Source organism: Coregonus lavaretus (genome assembly GCF_964263955.1).
Source record: "Coregonus lavaretus genome assembly, chromosome: 8".
Classification (NCBI taxonomy): Eukaryota; Metazoa; Chordata; class Actinopteri; order Salmoniformes; family Salmonidae; genus Coregonus; species Coregonus lavaretus.
Window position 1 is genome coordinate 30,749,841 of NC_139995.1, and position 18,821 is coordinate 30,768,661.

General features: G+C 44.6%; 1 protein-coding gene across 1 annotated transcript in view; it reads left to right on the forward strand.

The window, feature by feature from the left end:
• The window catches only part of LOC311133378 (receptor tyrosine-protein kinase erbB-3-like), a gene marked incomplete at both ends in the record, with an annotated part of 39,339 nt that overhangs the window by 7,235 nt on the left and 13,283 nt on the right, over window positions 1-18,821 (forward strand). Inside the window, 15 exons of the mRNA XM_084166881.1 lie at window positions 3,758-3,912; window positions 10,152-10,338; window positions 10,940-11,065; window positions 11,220-11,282; window positions 11,422-11,540; window positions 11,681-11,822; window positions 12,046-12,159; window positions 12,590-12,707; window positions 14,486-14,559; window positions 14,703-14,793; window positions 17,421-17,638; window positions 17,754-17,890; window positions 18,010-18,099; window positions 18,412-18,566; window positions 18,688-18,741. Of these exons, the coding sequence (XP_084023007.1) occupies window positions 3,758-3,912; window positions 10,152-10,338; window positions 10,940-11,065; window positions 11,220-11,282; window positions 11,422-11,540; window positions 11,681-11,822; window positions 12,046-12,159; window positions 12,590-12,707; window positions 14,486-14,559; window positions 14,703-14,793; window positions 17,421-17,638; window positions 17,754-17,890; window positions 18,010-18,099; window positions 18,412-18,566; window positions 18,688-18,741 (1,843 nt within the window). The remainder of the gene's footprint in view (window positions 1-3,757; window positions 3,913-10,151; window positions 10,339-10,939; window positions 11,066-11,219; window positions 11,283-11,421; window positions 11,541-11,680; window positions 11,823-12,045; window positions 12,160-12,589; window positions 12,708-14,485; window positions 14,560-14,702; window positions 14,794-17,420; window positions 17,639-17,753; window positions 17,891-18,009; window positions 18,100-18,411; window positions 18,567-18,687; window positions 18,742-18,821) is intronic.

Genomic DNA, 18,821 nt, shown 5'->3' on the forward strand with positions numbered 1-18,821 from the left:
TTGGTACAAATCATTCCCTAAGTTCTAGACCTCAGCTGAATCTGGTAATGAATGGTGTGGCTGTTAAACAAGTTGAGGAGACTAAATTACTTGGTTTTACTGTAGATTGTACCAGCACAGAAAAAGTACAAAAATGTATCCACTCACTACTGTAAGTCGCTCTGGATAAGAGCATCTGCTAAATGACTAAAATGTAAAATGTAATTGTAAACTGTCATGGTCAAAACATATAGTAGATGCAATGGTTGTAAAGATGGGGAGAGGTCTGTCCGTAATAAATAGATGCTCTGCTTTTATGACACCACACTCCAAAAAGCAAGTCCTGCAGGCTCTAGTTTTATATTGATTATTGTCCAGTCGTGTGGTCGAGTGCTACAAGGAAAGACGTAGTTAAGCTGCAGCTGGCCCAGAACAGAGCGGCATGTCTTGCTCTTCATTGTAATCAGAGGGCTGATATAAATACTATGCATGCAAGTCTCTCTTGGCTAAGAGTTGAGGAGAGACTGACTACATCACTTCTTCTTTTTATAAGAAACATTAATGTGTTGAAAATTCCAAATTGTTTTCATAGTCAACTTACACACAGCTCTGACACAAACACTTACCCCACCAGACATGCCACCAGGGGTCTTTTCACAGTCCCCAAATCCAGAACAAATTCATGAAAGTGTACAGTATTATATAGAGCCATTATTCCATGGAACTCCCTACCATCTAATATTGCTCAAATGAACAGCAAACCTGGTTTCAAAAAACAGATAAAGCAACACCTCACGGCACAACGCCTTTCCCCTATTTGACCTAGATAGTTTATGTGTACGTATTGATATGTAGGCTACGTGCGCCATTTAAAAATTGATGTAGTTCTGTCCTTGAGCTGTTCTTGTCTATTAATGTTCTGTATTATATCATGTTTCATGTTTTGTGTGGACCCCAGGAAGAGTAGCTGCTGCTTTCGCAACAGCTAATGGGGATCCTAATAAAATACCAAAATACCAAATACCAAACATAAAAAGTGTGATATATACTCAAATGTACTACTATGACGATGACTATTATGTGGTGAAAAATGTCTTCAAACAAAATGAATGCACAATGAAAGGTTTTGAATATAAGACTGGCTGCATTAAAAGTGTTACCAGTTCGAAGTTTTGTACTAAGAGTTTTAAAAATTCAACATATACTTGTGAAAATAGTACCAAAGCAATAAAAAAAACATACATCTCAGTGTGGCATGTGTGTGAATAAGGTATGTGGTAATCTCTTGGTGTCCCGAGGCAAGTTTCTGTTTACCTCCTCCACCGTTTCTGTCACTTGATAAAATGTGTTTACCTCCTCCTCCTTTCTTTCTTTTATTTTCTTCCCTTTTCTTTCCACTCCACTTTTTGAGTATGGAAACCTTGGAAACATGAATGAAAAATACAACTAAACCTAATCCAGGACTGAGTAATGTTTCTAACGTGTTAGGTTACTGTCTATGGCAGTACTGTTTTCTAACGTGTTAGGTTACTGTCTATGGCAGTAATGTTTCCAAGCATGTTAGGTTACTGTGTGTGTTTGTGCATGCGTGTGCATGTTTGTATGTGTTTATGTGTGTGGGATTTTTCTGTGAACTCTTCCACCCCTCTCCCTCTCTCTCTGTCTGCGTTCTGCAAATACTGAAAGTATCTCTTTACTGGGGAAACCCACCTACTCAGCCCAATCAGATTCTTCACTTCTCCAGCAACAATATTTGAACATGCATGTAGCTCTGCCTGTCTGTGTGTTTGTGTGTGTGTTAATGTCAATTTTTGTGATGGAACATTTTGTGGAAGTATGTGTGTTATTTTTCATCTGATGACCTGGGATACATGGATTCTTAATTTCTTTGTGTTCAATTATTGCGCTTGCATACACATTAGTGTTTGTGTGGTGATTGTATACTTTCGTGATTGTGTTTGCCTGGGTGTACATGTGCAGGTGCACAGGACTATTTCTCAACAGGTAATTGAACTGGTTGAGTGTCAACAGCTTTAAGCCATCCACTGATAGCAGTGACCCACCTCAGGCTTCTCCCAGTGCTTAACCTAGGTGGGGTAGTGATAACATGGTTCTCATTGGGAAATGTACACATAAGAACATAATTACAATCTAAGTTTCCAATGACCAAATGTGTCTACACTGCACAAAGTCCATGGTCCAATTTGAGCTAAACAGAACTCATACAGTACACTGTGCTTGACTGACACTCATGTTGTAACTTGTACACCTTGGATCTAGTTAGTGATTCGTTATATAAGAATTTCTGATCCTTGTTTATTACATGTTTATTATTCTCACACATCCTCACAATGGCAGGTTGCACATGTATGCAAATGCTGGGCTATAGCAAAAATGGGCATCCCTGTGGGTGTCCAGGACCAGGATAGAAGGGCACTGGTCTAATGTAGCACGCTGCTAAGTTAGTGTTCAGGAATGTCCCTTGACCCTCTGACAAGGTAGAGTCAGTGTGGACTGTCTGGCTCTGTGTGAGTTCACATTCCTCCAGACTAAAGTCAGCACCTGTGACCCTCTCTCTCTATCTCTCTCTCTCTCTCTCTCTCTCTCTCTCTCTCTCTCTCTCTCTCTCTCTCTCTCTCTCTCTCTCTCTCACATCCATTCACAGGGAAATATTGTGATGAACCTTAAGAAACTTTGGCAATGGCATTCCCCCTATCATTTCCCTCTGAACCTAACACTATTTGAACCCTCGTCCTTCGTCTCTCTCTCTCTCTCTCTCTCTCTCTCTCTCTCTCTCTCTCTCTCTCTCTCTCTCTCTCTCTCTCTCTCTCTCTCTCTCTCTCTCTCTCTCTCTCTCTCTCTCTCTCTCCTTCACAAACACAATAAAGTGTCTGCTATCTCTGCTTTATGATGTCTGGGCCTGCTCACTGGACTGTTATCCCACACTATGCTACTCTCTCCAGAATCACCTGCTAGCTTTTACTGATTGCTATTCCCTGTGTGAAGCGAATTAACTAGGACATGTTAACACGCTCTTTGCTCATGTCTGTGTGACTCCTCACAGTCTCCAGATTTAATGCTGAACAGTTATTTCAGATAATTGTGAGAGCACAGGAACACAGCACATAGACAAGATGTAAGAAGAGCACATGAACTAGACAACATGGTCTATTTACAGTACCTCTAGTTAGTTAAAGTTCAATGTCCCATCAAATCCAACACAGTATATCTTGTTGTTACCGACATATCTATCTGTGAATCTGTGAATAAATAACCTATTGATATATACAGAAAAATATTAATAGAACAGCAACTACAATTAAAAAACACACACACGTTATTATCTAGAGTTAGCCTCTCTTCCTTCCTCTTTCACTTTTTCTCTCTCTCTCTTTGGACATCTTGCTTAGATTTGATTAGCAAAACAGTCTCAGTTCCAATGACATTGAAAGGGGAAAAGGACTGGACTCCTACAGTCCACAATAAACAAGGCCTAGTGTCTTCCCCAGAGACAGTCAGTCACCGTATTGAATGTAGCGCTGGCCTAAAGGGAATGAGAAGTGAGCGTGAACAAACAACTTATTATTCTTAGCACTAACATGTATTATTATGTATTAGTCATAGTCAGAGTTTGAATTTAAGTTGTGAGCTGATGTGTTACATCAAAACTACACAAAATGCGTCAGTACTTACAACAACAACAACAACAACATAGGCTAGAGTTTTTAAGTGAAATCCTTAAAACTGAAGAACTGTCTTTTGCCCTTCTTTCCCCCAGTGATATGCTCCGGCACCCAAAATGCGCTGAGCGTGACAGGAAGTTCACAGATGCAGTACACACTAATGAAGGAGATGTACAGTGGCTGTGAGATCGTCATGGGTAACCTGGAGATCACCATGATGGAACACTGGAGGGACTTCACCTTTCTACAGGTGAGGGAATGAACAGGTGGATGAATGGCAACAGGTGTGTGTGTGTGGTCTTGCATCAGGAGTATGTATAATCTACTCTAGTCAATAGAAGTCTATATATAGTGCCAACAATAAACACACAATCAGACATGTCAGGCCACACTTCCCTCTTGGGCACAGAGAACAACAACAGAGCTTTTATCAGTGTGTGTCTCCTGTGGATGATGTTACTTTCTCCTGTACACAATGAGTCCTCTTACATTCCCCTGTGAAACATTTATCAATGTGGCGCGGCCATGGTAACTTATCACAAAGGCATTAAAACCAGTTAGTTATCCGTATACAGAGCCATATACTGTATATGACTCTGCCAGTAACTAGTTTAACTGTCATGGTACAGGTGTAGGATCTTAATTTGAGCCAGTTTGCTACAGCAGCAAAATAATCCTGCAGCAACAGGAATGTGAATTATTATGTGGATTATAATTAATGGAATTTCTTTTGTAGGGGTTGATAAATTTTTTGTAAGGGAAAATCTAGTCTTAAATTTCAAAGTGGAAATAACAAACTTCAGAAGCCTTTTTAAACCTCAAATACACTACAAGTTTTACATTTCCTGCATTTCAGGAAAGTTCTCCTGCAACAGGGTGATCAAATTAAGATCCTACATCTGTACTGTAGTTAGCTAATGTTATGGCTGTCATGGTAATAATTGATGAGTGAGAGAATAAGAGGGCTGTTGAGATGTTATAGTCAAAGTTATTGAATCTTAGTATTTACAGTAAATACTGAACTTAGAATGAAGGTGTCATGCTACCGTACATGATCCGCTACATAAATGTTCTTTACTCCGCATACTAGAGGGCTACTTAGGCGCAGGCTTTTGTCCCAGCCCAGTTCTAACACACCTGATTCAGCAAATCAAGGTCTTGATGTGTAGTTGATTACAGTTTTTTTCAATTGCTAAAACACAATTTCTGAAACCTTGCTCCATTTCCTGAAAACATTCAACACAAAACCTAATCTTCAAGCACTATTTTCAAAACCTCTTGACTTCTCTCGCAAAATGAAACATTCGCCTCAAAACAGTTTTACCTGTGTTCAAAATCAAACACTGCTCTCAAATCATAAACAAAGTGATCAAAATTATATACACTCTCAAGCAGTCAGTAAACAATACACCAAAAAATAGAAAACACATTGTTCAAAACATACAGTTCTCAGGGAGAAGTACATTTTTAATCTCAAAACTAATTTCATATTTTTACGTCATTGTCTTTTGATGAACGAAAACATGTTCTATCATAGTAGCTCAAAATTGATCAGAAATTACTACTCTGCTTTGCTCTTTGCAATTTTGTTTTTTGTTCTTCCTCCTCCTTGTATCCCTATTTTTACAGTACTGTACCCTGCATCTCACAAACTTGTCCTTTGTCTCTGTGATACTGTAATTCTTGTTCTTTGTTGATATGAACCTGCAACCAGTCAAAATCTATTGAGCAGTCAGTGCTGTTGTCACGATCGTCCAATGAGGGAGACCAAAGCGCAGCGCGTTGAGCGAACATGACTTTAATTGGTAAAGTACACGAAACAAAACAAAACACGATCGTAAAGTCCACAGTGACAATGACTGACAAGGAACAAAAACCCACAACCCCAAGGTGAAAACACACAGTATAAATATGGCTCCCAATCAGAGATAACGAGCCGACAGCTGACACTCGTTACCTCCGATTGGGAGTCATTGACCAAACATAGAAAACAACAACCTAGACACCCAACATAGAACATAAACACATAGACTGCACACACCCTGGCTCAACATAATGAGTCCCAAAACCAGGGTGTGACAGTACCCCCCCCTAAAGGCGCGGACTGCGACCGCGCCTCAAAACCCCCAAAAAGGGGAGGGCTGGGCGGGCATACCTCCTCGGTGGCGGTTCTGGCTCCGGCCTAGACCACCACCCCACCATAGTCACTACCCGCTTACGTAGCCTCCTCCAAATGACCACCCTCCACCTTAACCCCACTAGATTAAGGGCCAGCACCGGACTAAGGGGCAGCACCAGGATAAGGAGCAGCACCAGGATAAGGAGCAGCACCAGGATAAGGGGCAGCACCGGACTAAGGGGCAGCACCAGGCTAAGGGGCAGCACCGGACTAAGGGGCAGCACCAGGCTAAGGGGCAGCACCGGACTAAGGGGCAGCACCGGACTGAATGGCGGATCCTGGCTGGCTGGCTCTGGCGGATCCTGGCTGGCTGGCGGATCCTGGCTGGACGGCTCTAGCGGATCCTGGCTGGACGGCTCTGGCGGATCCTGGCTGGACGGCTCTGGCGGATCCTGGCTGGACGGCTCATGGCTGGCTGACGGATCTGGCTGCTCATGGCTGGCTGACGGATCTGGCTGCTCATGGCTGGCTGACGGATCTGGCTGCTCATGGCTGGCTGAAGGATCTGGCTGCTCATGGCTGGCTGACGGATCTGGCTGCTCATGGCTGGCTGACGGATCTGGCTGCTCATGGCTGGCGGAAGGCTCTGGCTGATCCTGTCTGGCGGAAGGCTCTGGCTGATCCTGTCTGGCGGAAGGCTCTGGCTGATCCTGTCTGGCGGAAGGCTCTAGCGGCTCCTGTCTGGCGGAAGGCTTTAGCGGCTCCGGTCTGGCGGACGGCTCTGAAGGCTCATGGCAGACGGGCGGCTTAGCAGGCTCAGTACAGACGGGCAGTTCATGCAGCGCTTGGCCGACGGACAGTTCAGACGGCGTTGGGCAGACGGGCAGTTCAGGCGCCGTTAGGCAGACGGCAGACTCTGGCCGGCCGAGCCGCACATAAGGCCTAGTGCGTGGTGCCGGAACTGGAGGTACCGGGCTGAGGACACGCATCTCAGGGCTAGTGCGGGGAGCAGGAACAGGGCATGCAGGACCCTGGGGACGCACATAAGGCCTAGTGCGTGGTGCCGGAACTGGTGGTCCCGGGCTGAGGACACGCATCTCAGGGCTAGTGCGGGGAGCAGGAACAGGGCATGCTGGACCCTGGGGACGCACATAAGGCCTAGTGCGTGGTGCCGGAACTGGTGGTCCCGGGCTGAGGACACGCATCTCAGGGCTAGTGCGGGGAGCAGGAACAGGCCGGGCTGGGCTGGCGAAGCACACCGTAGGCCTTGTGCGAGAGGCAGGAACAGGTCGGACCGGGCTGGAGACGCGCACCGTCCATTTGGTGCGAGGGGCCGTACCAGGCCGGACCGTACTGGGGACACACACCACTGGCTCTACCCCGGGAACTGGAACGGGCCGGACCGGACTGGATACACACCTCAGTCTCTCACGCCGTGCCTCTACATCTCCTTTCCCTCCTTTGACCAGTAGCCCCCGTAACCTGGTGGCCTCTTGAATTCGCCCCTTCTCTGCCTCCGTTAGCCCCGTCGTCCATGCCCTGTGCCCCCCCCTAAAAATTTATTGGGGGTGCCTCTCGACCGTCCGACGACGACCCTGATCACGCCGTAGCTCCTCTCTACGGCGCGCCTCCACCGTCTCACTCCATGGCCGGCGATCCCTCCCGGCCAGGATTTCCTCCCAGGTCCAGGACCCCTGCCCGTCCAAGATCTGCTCCCACGTCCAGGCTGCCTGCTCCTGGACACGCTGCTTGGTCTTGGTATGGTGGGTTTTTCTGTCACGATCGTCCAATGAGGGAGACCAAAGCGCAGCGCGTTGAGCGAACATTACTTTATTAATACAAAGTCTGGAACAAAACAACAAAACAAGAACGATTCGTGAAGTCCTCTGCAATACTGACAGAACATGGAACAAAAACCCACAACCCCAAGGTGAAAACACACAGTATAAATATGGCTCCCAATCAGAGATAACGAGCCGACAGCTGACACTCGTTACCTCCGATTGGGAGTCATTGACCAAACATAGAAAACAACAACCTAGACACCCAACATAGAACATAAACACATAGACTGCACACACCCTGGCTCAACATAATGAGTCCCAGAACCAGGGTGTGACAGCTGTTAACAAATGGAAAGCACGATGTTCAGGGCCATACAATTTGTTCATTGTACATTATACAGCCTACAATGCACTGTACTACAGTATACAATACTAAAAGGGACAAAAATCAAAGGAGTAAACATGCAATCAATGTGCTTCTTCTTGTCTTTGGGCTGGGTCAGGCCAGAGCACTTCGTCGACATCACAAGCAATATTGTCCCTCCTGAGGCAATGGGGGAAGAAGCATCTTGTGTGCCGTATCTAGCCCTGACATGATTCCTCACCTATATCACCACAGGCTAAATCCATGGCTTGCAGCAGATTTACTCTGGTGTAGGGTTGTCTATCATACACTTTCCATCTCCAAGAGGAGGAAAACTCCTAAATCGGATTCAGGAAAGGCGAGTATGGAGGGAGGCCCATTGATGTTAAACCATTCCCTTACCTGAGCAGCTCGGTGGAAACCGACATTGTCCCACACTATCACATAGGGATAGGGATTCTCATTTAGCTCTTGACCCTGCTGCTCTTGAACCTGCTGCTCAAATAAAATATCTCTTAGATTGGCAATAAATCTTAGAAGGTGCTGGGTGTTATATGGCCCGAGTGTAACATGGTGATGTAGAACACCATGGTTGCTGATAGCAGCACAGATTGTGACATTGCCACCTCGTTGACCAGGGACTTCAACAATGGCCCGCTGTCCAATCATGTTTCGGCCTCTCCTTCTCCTCTTTGTTAGATTGAAGCCTACTTCATCGACAAAGATGAACACATGGGGTCTGTCCAACGATTCCAAGTCAAATATTGTCTGTGTAGAAATACAATATACTGTATGTAGGATTTTGTAAGTCGTACAGAGACAGTGCTATACTGTAGAGTACAATTAGGCCTACTGTATGCACTTCTGATTCACATACATTGTATGTACTGAAGAGTAATGTCATTCACATAGTATGTGTTAGTACTGTAGACAATCTGGATTACAGTAAATGTTTCTGAATGTACACTTACTTGCACATACTGAGCTCGCAGTTCTTTCACCCTTGGTGAGTTGTGCTCAAAAGGTACTCTGTATACTTGTTTCATTCGCATCCTGTTACGATGGAGGACACAGTCAATTGTGGAAATGCTCCCACTGTCGATTCCCTGGAAGTGTGTGTTGTCTTGTATCACTCGTTCCTGGATTTCTATGAGTCGTATTGCATTATCTTGAAGGACCATGCTAACTATAACGTCCTCTTGCTCCCGAGTGAATATAGCTGTCCTTCCACCTGCATGTGGCAGCCTTGCAATTCTGCAAAAAGTAGTTGTGCAGTTACAAAACATATTCATGCAGTACAATACATACAGTGATTAACTTTAAAGATGTCTATTGAAACAGCTGCATATAGTGTAGTACAGTAAATTTGCAATTACAAAAATACAGTAGTATGCTGTACCTGTTCTCTTCTCTGAATGTCCTTACTATGGTGGACACAGAAAATCAGCTCAAATTGGGTTGCACTCTAAGTCCTGCTTCCTTCATTGTCAGTCCATGGACAAGAACATGGTCTATGACTGTTGCTCGAATTTCATCAGATATTTCCACTCTTTGTCTTCCTCTTCCTCTTCGTCCTCCTCTTCTTCTTTCTTGCCCTCCTCCCCCTCTTCCTCCTCGTCGCCCACCTCGCATACGCACTTGTCCTCGTCCTCTCACATTGTTTCTTCTATCCATTCTCAGACTTTCTCCTTCCCACCTTCAACAACCTGTTTGCTCTCTGAACTGGCTTATATTGGTTGTGTCGGATCATTTGAAACGGGTTAAATCAATTTTGAGTGGTTGTGTTCAATCAATGACATGTGTTCTCTATTTGTATTTGATTGTTGCCACTTGTGTTTACCAGAATGGATGACATGTGCATTAGAGTGCAGAATGTGTTTTGAGATTGAGAATGTGTTTAAAGTTTTGCTGAAAAGTCTAAGTGAGATCTGCAAATTGTATTTTACCATGTGAAATGGTTTAAGGTATTGACAACAGACTGCATAATTAGCTAAATGAGTCCAGGCAACTGAGAACTTTGTTCAGCCAATGGGTTTTAGTGTTTTAGCAATTGAGAAAAACTGTAAATTGAATCAAGTGACAAATGCCTGCTCACACGCAGCCCTCCAAGATAAGAAATGAGGAACATATCTGTATCCTGATTCCGTCTACAGTAACACCTTTTTCTTTACTCTTACTCTTTTCCTCTTTCCTTCTTCCCTGACCTCTCTCCTCCCCTGTAGTCTATTAGAGAAGTGACGGGCTACATTCTCATAGCCATTAACCAGTTCAGCCGGCTGCCGCTGGACCAGCTCCGTGTCATCAGAGGCACCACTCTGTACGAGGATCGCTTTGCTCTGGCTGTCCTCGTCAACTACCAGAAGGACGGCCAACACGGACTGAAGGAGCTGGGCCTCACACACCTCACAGGTACACACACACACACACACACACACACACACACACACACACACACACACACACACACACACACACACACACACACACACACACACACACACACACACACACACACACACACACACACACACACACACACACTCGCACACACACACACACACACACACACACACACACACACACACACACACACACACACACACACACACATACACACATACATACACACATACAAAAACATTATCATTGTGATGAAGATAAGTCTTTAAGTGACACACATCATCATCATGAACAGCAACATGGTTATCATGGTCCACATGCCAACTACCATACCAACTTCAGTAGCAGGATTGGGGTCAATTCCAGTCAATTCAGGAAGTACATTGAAATTCAAATTTCAATTCTTAACTGTAGCATGAGAGATGAGAGGAGACACTATAGAGAGAAATGTGTGCCCGTTTTGATTTGGTTACTCACCAACGTGTTCTGGCCTGTTAAACTAATTGTGCTCCTTCCTTTGTGTGTGTGTGTGTGTGTGCGTGTGTGTGTGTGTGTGTGTGTGTGTGTGTGTGTGTGTGTGTGTGTGTGTGTGTGTGTGTGTGTTCCACAGAGATACTGGAGGGAGGGGTGCAGATCATTCAGAATAAGTTCCTGAGCTACACCCCTCAGGTGAACTGGCTGGACATAGTGAAGGATGGAGACTCTGAGGTCGTCATCAATGAGAACGGGCCTGAACGTGAGTACAGCGGGAGGTAGATGGTAGGACTCACAGAAGTCAATGATATGTATTCAGATTAGTGGTAGGACTGCTACTGTATACGTTCAATGGTTAGGATGTTTTTGTATGATGTAGCTTCTACGTTTTCTAACATTTCTGACATGTTTTTCAGAGCCATGTGATGAGGCATGCGGAGGTCCATGTTGGGGGCCCAGGAATGACACCTGCCAGAGCTGTGAGTCACTTTTGACCCCTGGATCTCATTTTCTTACAACACTAGATAGCCTCTCTGTGATGTAATGTCCTACAACCAAGTTCAGTCAGCTTGCTTGGCTCAAAGTATTCTCTCTCTCTCTCTCTCTGTCCCCCCCCAGTGACGAAGACAGTGTGTGCCCCTCAGTGTAATGGCCGCTGCTTTGGGAGGAGTCCCAGTGAGTGCTGTCATATGGAGTGTGCAGGAGGTTGCACCGGACCACTGGACACCAACTGCTTTGTGAGTTTGCTATACACACAAACACACCGCAAAGAAGTGTTAAAAGTAGTTCTGACAGTCATTGCATAAAAATTAATGGGTTAAAACTATACTACTAAGCAATGCATACAGTATCATATAACTGTGTATTTTCTATCCAGGCCTGCCGTAACTTCAACAACTCAGGCTCCTGTGTACCCCAGTGTCCCCAGACCCTCATCTACAACAAGCACACCTTCAAACTGGAGCCCAACCCCAGCGCCAAGTATCAGTACGGCTCCATCTGCGTGGCCCAGTGCCCCAGTGAGTCCACACACAGCATGCTCTACCCACTTCACCTCACCGATCAACTCCTGGCCATAACCATGACCATCATGTCCCACTCATTGTCCTCATTCAATCTATCAATTTTCTAGCATGGTCCAATCTTCCTGTGGATTTCCCTGTGGATTTTAATTATTTGTTTTTCTCCCTTTACCTGTCGCTCTGCCCCACTCTTTCTCTCTCCCATTACATTCCTCCTCAGCTAATTTTGTGGTGGACGGGAGCTCGTGTGTGAGCAGCTGCCCTTCTTATAAGATGGAGATGGAGAAGAAAGGAGTGAAGAGGTGTGAGCCCTGTGGAGGCCTCTGTCCCAAAGGTACCCGCCTGTCCAGTGCCCACACATACACCCCTCAACTATCATTGCTTTGTAGAGAGTCTTCTACTCCATCAACCTGCCCTTATCACTCATGTAGTGAAACTTTAGCTTTATTAATTATTTTCTCTCTTCTTCTCTTCTCTTCTACTTTCTTCTATTCTCTTCTACTTTCTTCTCTTCAACTATTCTCTCCTCTCCTCTCCTCTCCTCTCCTCTCCTCTCCTCTCCTCTCCTCTCCTCTCCTCTCCTCTCCTCTCCTCTTCTCTTCTCTTCTCTTCTCTTCTCTTCTCTTCTCTTCTCTTCTCTTCTCTTCTCTTCTCTTCTCTTCTCTTCTCTTCTCTTCTCTTCTCTTCTCTTCTCTTCTCTTCTCTTCTCTTCTCTTCTCTTCTCTCCTCTCCTCTCCTCTCCTCTCCTCTTCTCTCCTCTCTAGCTTGTCAAGGAACAGGCACAGCCTCCAGACAGACAGTGGACTCTCAGAACATTGACAGTTTCCTCAACTGCACCAAGATCCAGGGTAGCCTGCACTTCCTGATCACCGGGATTAAAGGGTGAGTGACAGCAGCAATATCCTATCAAAATGGCATGGCCTGGGGTATTCTAGCTGCCTCTGGAGCACATGTACGATGTATTGCTACCAGCATAGGTTCCAATCTGGCCCAATGCTTTTTCAGCACTCTCTCCTACCTTTCACCTCTATCTCTTTCTATCCAATAAACATACAAAATACCTAAATATATAAATATACCTACTCATTCTAGGGTTTTTCTTTATTTTTACTATTTTCTACATTGTAGAATAATAGTGAAGACATCAAAACTATGAAATAACAGATATGTAATCATGCAGTAACCAAAAAAGTGTTAAACAAATCAAAACATATTTTATATTTCAGATTCTTCAAATAGCCACCCTTTGCCTTGATAACAGCTTTGCCCACTCTTGGCATTCTCTCAACCAGCTTCACCTGGAATGCTTTTCCAACAGTCTTGAAGGAGTTCCCACATATGCTGAGCACTTGTTGGCTGCTTTTCCTTCACTCTGCCGTCCGACTCATCCCAAACCATCTCAATTGGGTTGAGGTCGGGGGATTGTGGAGGCCAGGTCATCTGATGCATCACTCCATTACTCTCCTTCTTGGTAAAATAGCCCTTACACAGCCTGGAGGTGTGTTGAGTCATTGTCCTGTTGAAAAACAAATGATAGTCCCACTAAGCCCAAACCAGATGGGATGGCATGGCGTATCGCTGCAGAATGCTGTGGTAGCCATGCTGGTTAAGTGTGCCTTGAATTCTAAATAAATCACAGACAGTGTCACCAGCAAAGCACCCCCACACCATAACACCTCCTCTTCCATGCTTTACGGTGGGAAATACGTTCACCCACACCGCATCTCACAAAAACACGGCGGTTGGAACAGAAATCTCAAATTTCGACTCCAGACCAAAGGACACATTACCACCGGTCTAATGTCCATTGCTCGTGTTTCTTGGCCCAAGCAGGTCTCTTCTTCTTATTGGTGTCCTTTAGTAGTGGTTTCTTTGCAGCAATTCGACCATGAAGTCCTGATTCACACAGTCCCCTCTGAACAGTTGATGTTGAGATATGTCTGTGACTTGAACTCTGTGAAGCATTTATTTGGGCTGCAGTTTCTGAGGCTGGTAACTAATGAACTTATCCTCTGCAGCAGAGGTAACTCTGGGTCTTCCATTCCTGTGGCGGTCCTCATGAGAGGCAATTTCATCATAGCGCTTGATGGTTTTTGCGACTGCATTTGAAGACTGACTGACCTTCATGTCTTAAAGTAATGATGGACTGTTGTTTCTCTTGAGTTATTTGAGCTGTTCTTGCCATAATATGGACTTGGTCTTTTACCAAATAGGGCTATCTTCTGTGTACCCCCCCTACCTTGTCACATCACAACTGATTGGCTCAAACGCATTAAGAAGGAAAGAAATTCCACAAATTAACTTTTAAGAAGGCACACCTGTTCATTGAAATGCATTCCAGGTGACTACGTCATGAAGCTGGTTGAGAGAATGCCAAGAGTGTGCAAAGCTGTCATCAAGGCAACGGGTGGTTATTTGAAGAATCTCAAATATAAAATATATTTTGATGTGTTTAACACTTTTTTGTTTACTACATGTCTTCACTGTTATTATACAATGTAAAAAATAGTAAAAATAAAGAAAAACCCTTGAATGAGTAGGTGTGTCCAAACTTTTGACTGGTACTGTATATATATTCAAAATGGCACAGTAATGTAAACTTGATGTGTTCACTTTTCAATGGTCCTCACTAGTTCTGTTGGTTGATCTTCTATACACAGTGATCCCTACAACAACATCACAGCTTTGGACCCAGAGAAACTGAAGATCTTCAGAACTGTGAGAGAGATCACAGGTGTGTGTGTGTGTGCTTGTGTGTGTGTATGTGTGTGTTGAAGTTTCAAGTGCATGTGTCTGTTTAGTGGTAGCAGTGTGAGTGATATGATGTATCCGTGTTTGGAAGGTGTTGTGTGTTTTAACACCTTCTGCGGTTGCCAGACATTCTGAGTATCCAGTCGTGGCCTGAAACTCTGACTGACCTGTCGGTGTTTTCCAACTTGGCAACCATACAAGGAAGAACCCTCTACAGGTGATCATCTATCTGTCTGTCTTTCTCACTCGCTGACATTATACTTGTGTTTCTGTCTCTCTGCACTTAAAAAAAATATTTTTCACTTTCTACAGTATGTGTCCACTGAACCCATTTCCATCTCCATCTGTGCTTAACTGCATTGTAGACATGCATGCATAGACTGACCTGTTGTGTCTTGTCACCGCTTTATCTCTCATCCCCTGCTCTGCTCCTCTCTCTCTCTCTCTCTCTCTCTCTCTCTCTCTCTCTCTCTCTCTCTCTCTCGGTCTCTTCTGTCTCTCTCTCGGTCTCTTCTGTCTCTCTCTCTCTCTCTCTCTCTCTCTCTCTCTCGGTCTCTTCTGTCTCTCTCTCTCTCTCTCTCTCTCTCTCTCTCTCTCTCTCTCTCTCTCTCTCTCTCTCTCTCTCTCTCTCTCTCTCTCTCTCTCTCTCTCTCTCTCTCTCTCTCTCATTTGTTCCATCAGAGGAGGGCACTCTAAAAGGTATAGTAGTGTGTGTGACAGCTGTTTTACTAATCTACCTGACTACTAATCTTCCTGATACTGTGTGAACTGATAAAACAACTTCATACTCAGACAATGCTAAACAAAACAAAAATCCTTGGAATTGGTTACGAGTTGTCTTGAACTGCATGAGAAGTGTCTCAGCTGGTGGTGGGTGGGGGATTTTACTGTACATTGAGCTATAATGTAACCACAATCCTCATGATTGTATTTTGAACTTGATCATACCATATTATGACCATCAGTGGCAGTCAGCGCCGTTTAAGATGAGGGAGGACCATTTTTTTTCTCATGAGCATGGCCTTATTTCTATTACAGCATATTGGATGACTCTCATTCATATTCCATTCACCCAGTTCAATGTAACAGCGATAGGTTTAGGCTACTACATGATACAAAACATTTCCCTATACCCATCATGAGGCTGCTACAACCTAGCCTATCAATGAAAGTTTACAACGTAGGTGCACACAGGTCGAGACACAAATTTGAGGGTGTAATCATTAGTCCAACAGTTGCAAACAAGAGTTTCTATTGGACAAATTCAGGTATGTTTATCCCCGTTTTGTTCCGTTTGCTTCCGTTTAAGAAATGTTTTTCAACAGAATCGGCGGAATGAATATACCCCTGATCACTCGTAAACAGAGTTCACTCTCATAACAGCCATGTTGTATTCATTCTCTTCCCTTCGCTTGTGGACTTCAATGCACAAGAAATCAGCTGTATGTGACCAGGCGAAAAAATATTTCCAAGCCAAACCTCTACAAACAGCCTACATCGTTGTCACCATAAGCTAAAGTAACATCATAGTCAGCATAGCTAATAGAACTAACGCGTTAGTAAACCAGCTACAATCATGCAGTAATATTAGTGTACAGTCAGTAAGCAGTTACACCGGCAGGCCCCGGTGGCAATAAATTAGTTATATCAAAAGCTTACCTTGACTTGGAAGAGTTCCAGTGTTGTGTTGGAAAGTCATAGCCAGCTAGCTAACATAGCATCCCTCTGTTTGAGCAGGGTGTTTCAGTAGGCTAAACTAGCTACCTGCATTTGCTAGCTAAGTAAGTGAAACTGAAAGTGAAAAAAAATCTGGAAATCTCTCTCTCTCTATTTCTCTCTAGCTTCTCCTTCATTTAGGAAGAAATTAATTTGTTCAAAACTGTTCAACTATTGTCTTTCTCTCTCTTTGAGTCAACTACTCACCACATCTTATACACTGCAGTGCTAGCTATCTGTAGCTTATGCTTCCAGTACTATATTAATTCTCTGATCCTTTGATTGGGTGGACAACATGTCAGTTCATGCTGCAAGAGTTCAGATAGGTTGGAGGATGTCCTCCGGAAGTTGTCATAATTACTGTGTAAGTCTATAGAAGGGGGTGAGAGCCATGAGCCTCCTAGGTTTTGTGTTGGAGTCTATGTACCCAGAAGAGGACAGAAGCTAGCTGTCCTCCGGCTACGCCATGGTGCTACCCTACAGAGTGCTGTTGAGGCTACTGTAGACCTTCTTTGCAAAATAGTGTGTTTTAATCAATTATTTGGTGACAGATTTATTTAGTATAGTTTTATCTAAAAGGATAACTTTTTTTATGTTTTACAATTTAAATTGTTATGAAATTCACTGAGGAGGATGGTCCTCCCCTTCCTCCTCTGAGGAGCCTCCACTGATGACCACATTGGGTATTAGGAGTCTCAACCACAATAACATATGAATTGCCTACATAATAACAAAACACACATTTTCTGTCTACATGTAGACAATTAATTCATGTTTGGGAGCAGCAATGCCGTATGTGGGATTCATTTATCAATCAATCAATCAATCAATTTTATTTTATATAGCCCTTCTTACATCAGCTAATATCTCGAAGTGCTGTACAGAAACCCAGCCTAAAACCCCAAACAGCTAGTAATGCAGGTGTAGAAGCATTTACTTATCTGTCCTGACTCGATTGATGTTCCCAGCTCCAATATACGTTTCTACATATTTTTTCTGAAATATCCTCCATTCTCTCGACCTTAATGGTTCTCTCGGCTCTCTCCTCCTGTCATCTCGCTGCCTCTCTATCTCTCTGCCCTGCTCCTCTTCCTCCTCCTGCATTCTTCCCTCCTCCCTATTCTTCAGGGGCTACTCCCTGCTAGTGATGCGTATCCCGTCACTGACCTCTCTGGGGCTGCGCTCACTGCAGAGCATCAATGACGGCGGCGTCTACATCACAGGAAACAGGAAGCTATGCTACCACCACACTGTCAACTGGACACGCCTCTTCAGTAGCAGCTCCCGCCCACAGCGCCACCAGAAGAACATCGACGTCAAGGACAACCGGCCCCAGAGCCAGTGTGGTGAGACGGGGGAGAGAGCGGGTGAAATCTTCAAAATCATTAAGTAAATATGGCGGGTACACTAGTGAAGTACTAATAGTTTTTTGCATATTTGTTTGTTTGTGTGTGTGTGTAGTTGAGGAGGGGCACATGTGTGACCCCCTGTGTTCGTTGGAGGGGTGTTGGGGTCCTGGGCCGGACCAGTGTCTATCCTGTAAGAACTACAGCCGGGGGGAAACCTGTGTCAATCAGTGCAGATTTCTCACCGGGTCAGTACTCATTCAAAACAATGCATCTTTATTATAATGTAGATTTGTCAGTATCTCAATGTGTATGTGACTATGTGTTTAACCTATTTTTCAATCTCAATCTCTCTGCTTTTCTCCAGGAAGGGGCGTGAGTTTACAGGTCCGAAGGGCGAGTGTATGCCCTGTCACTCTGAGTGTGAGGTCCAGGAGGGACAGCCCACCTGCATAGGACTGGTATGCTCACCTCTGACATCTGCCCATGACCTCTCTCAAAGCATCTTAAAAGGACAGTTCAATGAGCTCAGTGATCAGTTGAAAAGTGTCTCTCAAAATTCTCAGGACTATCTGAAATGTAGTGCTTCACTGCCACCTTGTGGAGGATATTTTGGACCACAATTACATGGATATTGTCAACTGTCTCCATCTCTCTCCATCTCTCTATCCCTCTCTACCTCTCTCTCTCCCTCTCTCTCGCCTTCTCACTCTCGCTCGCTCTCGTTCTTTCTTTCTTTCTCTCTCTCACTCTCTCTCGCTTTCTCTCTGCAGGGAGCTAATGAGTGTGTGGTGTGTGCCAGTCTGAGGGACGGTCCCCACTGTGTGTCCTCGTGCCCTGAAGGAGTGATGGGGGAGAAGGGTCTCATCTTTAAATACCCCAACCAGCAGAGACGCTGTGAGCCCTGCCACCTCAACTGCACCCAGGGGTGAGAGACGAGTTCGAGAATGGGGGAGTGTGTGTGTGTGTGTGTGTGTGTGTGTGTGTGTGAGAGAGTGTGTGTGTGTGCATGTGTGTGTGTTAAATATCTCTCTGCTCTGTGTTTTCAGTTGCTCAGGCACAGGAATTGGGGACTGTTTGGACTCCTCCAGATTAGCTGATGGGTGAGTGTAGTCTTTATATTTTTTCTACCTGTGATTGACAAACTGATTTCTCCTCACTTTAATGACAATTAAAGTGTGTG